Source organism: Nestor notabilis, unplaced genomic scaffold (genome assembly GCF_000696875.1).
Source record: "Nestor notabilis isolate BGI_N333 unplaced genomic scaffold, ASM69687v1 scaffold23626, whole genome shotgun sequence".
NCBI lineage: Eukaryota > Metazoa > Chordata > Aves > Psittaciformes > Psittacidae > Nestor > Nestor notabilis.
Window position 1 is genome coordinate 58329 of NW_009932756.1, and position 5249 is coordinate 63577.

General features: G+C 41.5%; 1 protein-coding gene across 1 annotated transcript in view; it reads left to right on the forward strand.

Annotated features, from left to right (window-relative positions):
• Positions 1-4858, forward strand: part of DCX (doublecortin) — a 54397-nt gene extending 49539 nt beyond the window's left edge. The window contains exons 5-6 of the mRNA XM_010016564.1: positions 2575-2669; positions 4802-4858. Coding sequence (XP_010014866.1) covers positions 2575-2669; positions 4802-4858 — 152 coding nt within the window. The remainder of the gene's footprint in view (positions 1-2574; positions 2670-4801) is intronic.
• The last annotated feature ends 391 nt before the right edge of the window (positions 4859-5249 follow it).

The following is a 5249-nucleotide window of genomic DNA, read 5'->3' on the forward strand; positions in this document are numbered from 1 at the left end:
ATTGTATTAGGGAATATCTGTTCTCCCCTGCAGCAATTACATCTATTTGCTGCTCACTGACTGTGAGCTGTTCTTCCAGTCTTCCTGCTTGTGGAAGGGAAGCTTGGCTTCTTTGTGGAGTTGCTAAGTGGCATGCTTCATCTTAGGAAGGATTGCTTCCTGCCTCAGGATCAGTGGCAACTGGAAATAAAGGAAGGAAGAGGCATTTTAGCAGAGGTGGATTCTAGCTAGCACAGATTCTATTAGTGCTGTTGCACCTCACATTTTCTTGAAGAGAAAATCCAGTCACTTGGTGAAAAAAACACACGAAAGACACCAAGTTCTGTTTTCTGAACTGCCATCATTATATGGCACGTAGTTAGTGAACTCTACTCTTTTTCCCACCAACCTGGAGGGCAGCTCACTTTGTAGAACAGGAGCAGAGTGGCATATCACCGTGCAGGGACCAGTGTGTAACATTTTCTGGCTCTCTGTAACTAGTTTTCCCCCCACCAATAAAGAATGATCTGAGTGGAATGGGGGATGAAGGGTCACTCTGTTCCCCAATCATCTATAAATCATTATTTCTACCACCTTTTAAGAAATACCTGTTTCCTCAGTGAGGTGCATTTGTCATGGGGAAAGAGCTACATGTGATGAATAGCCTCCTCTTCCCAGTAGTGCCTTCTGCAGAGAAATGATAGATGTGAAGGCAGAGGGCCCACACCACCATGAATCTGTTGAGTCTGAGCTTCTTTAATATGCCTGCAGCTCCTCCTTTGTCCCATGGCTAAGAGTACATTTCTTTACACTTTGAATTCACATGTATGAGCGCTACATTTGGGTCAGTGATACTGTGAACTTTAACTACACCCCTCTTTCTCAGAATAAGGTAACAGAGAAGAGGAATGAGGCTGTTCTAGGCATTAATGCAAGAGTTGTGCTGGGTTTGCTCTTAAAAATACAACACTCACGCACCTTCTTCTTACTCTGTGGTCCTCTTCTTAGGTCTCCTCCAGACATGCAACTACTTGCTTAACTTTAAATAACTGATTTGCTTATTCAGCTATTATAATTGAAAACATAAGTCCCATATGCTGAAATCATCCATCCTCTTGTGCCCACGCCTTTACAGTTAGAGCAATGGTATAGAGAGACATTGGGCACTCAGAGAGCAGGACAAGCTTGGCTCATCATATGCTTGTCTTTTTCCCTCTCTGTGAACCATCAACACAATTAAAAGTGCTTTCTTTAAAAGGGGTAGGGATTTGTGTAGTTATCTGGAGGGCTGGCAACACTACTGCTATTTAAGGAAATGACAGTCAAAATATTTGGGGTTGAGTTTTGTGGCTTGTGCTGTATATGTTAACATCTGGAGTAGGTTTGGGAAATGTCACTTTCTGTAGACTTGATTGGAATACGTAGTTTAATGCTCCTAAGACTTGCTGCTGCTTGCACTGCAAAAAGAAAAAGCCAAAAAAGACAATATACTTGGAGACAGCCAGCATGAGTTTGAACTTCCTTCCCTTAAGTAATGCTGCTTATGCTGGTGGAGCTGTGTGTTTACAACCCCTGATAACAGGAAGGTCTGTATCCTGGAGTTGATACACAACCTATGAATGACCAAGTTCACTATGTGTAAGCATATCCTTATGAAATACATATTGTGACATCTGGCAGTTAGCAAAGACATCAGCTCACTTCGAAGAACATCAGTGGTAGGAAAAGATTTATTTATACTTATTCCATTTTGTTTCCCTTCTTTTTTCTGTGTAATATACTATTTACTTTTTAGTCCAAACAGCCCTTCCAAAAGCCATTTGGTTTAAATGAATCATGTATTTCTTTTAATGGAGAGTAACTATGCTTTTTTCAAAGTAACACAACAAACAAAGCAACCCAAAAGGCCAGATTTTGATCTCTGCAAGAGGATTATCACTTGATGTGATTCTCCTGTTCCTCCCCCTGATGGACCATGTTCACCTGTGGGATGCAGGCAGTGGAGGAACACCAGATCCACCTCTGGCCTCTCCCCACAGAGGTGAAAAGGGACATGTCACTCTGTGCTTACACCAGGGCTTCAGAAGGGCTCTTTTGGTCATTTAATCCCAGCCACAGCTAACTGCATCCAGGGCGTTCCAGGCAGCTGTTTGTCTGATTTGTAATGTGTATATTTGATATCTAACGTTTCTTGTGTAGGATCCAGGATATTTGCAGCCTCTGGTTTCCACTCATGCCTTTAAATGCCATGTGGTTTCAATTGCATTACACTGTTTGAGAACACAGAACTTGTCTTTCTGTTTTGCTGGTGATGTGTGTCTTGGATCAATTTGGTGAATAGCTGCAGTGTAAAATATCACTCCATCAATATATTTTGTATTTCACTGTATTTTAGAGTCTATTACCCTGAACAGCTGAATGCTTTAAGTTGGGTGAATAGCCATGGTGTTTGCTTGGTTTTTTAGCTCCTACCTAACATGAACAAACTACAGCATTTCTATGTTAAATGTTTGGATACCTTCCATCTCCCCAAAGGAGAAAGAAGATCTTCCTCTTGCTTGTCTGATTGCTAGCTTCTGTCTTGTTTTCTGACAGCAAATGGGACCTCAAGCAGTCAGCTGTCTACACCCAAATCAAAGCAGTCCCCAATCTCCACACCAACCAGCCCAGGGAGCCTCCGTAAGCACAAGGTATTACGTTTCTTATACCTTACTACATCTGTTTCTTTCTTAGTCTACTCAGATTTGTATGACATTGAAGTGATGACTGTGTTCTCTGGAAGCACAACTCCTTGGAACAGTGGAGAATTCGACCCATTATCTAAAAGGGTTGTCACTGTGGGCTCTAGCGAGATGGGGAACAACAAACCATTGGCCTGTTTCTTCCACTGGAGTTACTAATTTGTGTTGGAGATCATCGTATGAATTGGAAGAGATCACTTAACCCTGAGCTTGTACCACTATTAGAGAAAGTTCACAAGTTATTAATGGATATGATCTTCATAGAAATCCTCGTCTCTTGAAATGCCTTAAGTGTTGGCAAATCTGGTCCATTAAACAGCAGAAGAAATGCAAATGTTACTGCAGCTCTGAGACATCACTTTAATGATGCTTCTCAAGGATTTTTTTTTGGTTTTAATTATTTAAGGCCATGCTCTGTTTTACAGGAACCGAGTGATTTTTACAGCTGGGGAACTAACTGTGTTCTGGTGCAGTAGCTGTTTTTGCTGGTAACAAACAGGGTGTCTACCAGGTAGCACAGCAGCCTAGCAGAGATCAGTAACCTGTGCTGCCTCATAGATAATTCAGAGCACAGAAAAGGCAGTGGGAGGAATACCCGAAAGTCCAGTGGATTACACCTCTAACATGTAAGATTTTGGATTGCAGACCTTTGGATATGGGGTTGAATGGTACTGGGAGAGCCTGAGGTGGACTTTTGGCTTCTCAAATATCACATCTTTAAAATAATCCCAACATATGGAGAGGCTGTAGTAGTTACTCAGCCTTATCTGCCTACCTTTAACAAAATAGCTGAATCCAAACGAAATCTGTGTGTTCCTCAGGACTTCACTCTGATCTCAGCTGCTCAGTCCAAGTCTGAGGAAATGCACCAATTTTAACACAATGGGCCCAGATTGATTATTAATTTATTATTTGGAACAGAATCTGGCCCATAGTCTGAATTTTAACAATAGCTCAGCAAAAGTAATGCTGTAAAGCATCCTTTGCTTCTGCCTGTTTTAAGAACCTAAAATGCTTTCCAAACACTATCACATTTAGGACTTTGGAGATGAGGATTTGCTTCCTGGTAAAGACAAGTAAAACTCACCTTCTTTAATGCTTTATGTTATGTTTTCAGCTGGCCGATTTATGACCTTTCCAGTGAAGCCCCTAGAACATTTGTAATAGATGGTGACTGCTGAGGGCAAAGCTAATCCATCTATGAGTTTCTCCACTAAGTTAAGCCAATCAGCAAACATGAATGTAGCATTTTAGGTTACCAGAGTATTCATGCATCATTGTCTTTCTCCCAGAAGCAATTTCCTGCTTTATGATGAAATCACTTTTTTTCCCCTAAAGCTGAAATGATAAATTCTTAGGTTGAGTTCACCACTGAGTCCTATTTTATCAAGATTGTTGGGAATTTACTTTCCGTGTATGTGGGCTTTTCTTCATTGTGCTCACAGTTATTACCTGTGTGTGGGTCAGAGCTCAAAAAGGTCCAAGGAGACCCTTAGCCCTTGAGCTGGTTGTGTACCTAGTTCCATCCAGAACTTGAAGGAAGTGGAATAAGATGGTTACCCCACAGGAACCTGGAAAAGCTTTACATTCAGCATTTGATCCAAATCATAAGCTTGGGATTATTTTATTAACCCATCTAGATGATCATAACTGATCGTAAATGACTGAAAATAAACACTAAATCATGGAATGTGTGATTTTCCTAGAGGTTTGTCCTAAGGGTAGCTGTCAAATCAAGGTAAGACACTTTACTGCGGACTTAGGTTCAGAGGGAGCTGTTAATGAAAGGTCCTGCTCTTGCACACATGCACTGTCATGGACACATTGATCCAGAAGTGACAAAAAAAATCCTCTCAAACTTGTCACTGGACAGTCTTCTTGCTGTACTGTGCAAGTAACCTGCCTTGGTTTTGGCCTTGAGCTACCTGGGCAACTGGTCAGCCCATCCAGTAACCAGTGCATGAATCTTCCTCCCTGCCCCTATGAACTGCACAGAACTGGACCATTTGACTGCTTCCTTATGCATGACCAAAGGTGGAAACTGATGGTGTGAGTTAACATTTTCTTCTTTCTTCCTACAGGACTTGTATCTGCCTCTGTCTTTGGATGACTCCGATTCCCTTGGAGATTCCATGTAAAGCGACACGAAGCTAAATGTCCATATTGCAAGCTATGTTTAAGATACAGTAGAATACTTCTGCCAAAATAAGCAGATAGGTGACTGGTGCTTTCAAATCAAAGGACACACAGTTGTATGTCATTTTTTTTCTGTGATTTATCCTCTGTGCCACAAATCAACACCTGCCAGTCTATAGAGATAGAGGGATACCATTCTTCTAAGTTACAGGGGTGCAAAATGGACATTGCGAGAAATTTGGGGCCAATATGCCAATGATCCTGTGCATTTCCCATATGCTTCTATTATTTCTTCTTCTGCTGCAACTGTGTAATTTCCTAGTGGTAGTAAAGTAGCTCCCTCTGGAAGTGCGCAAATGGATCGCTTGCTGATGAATTTGCAAGCTCAAGTAG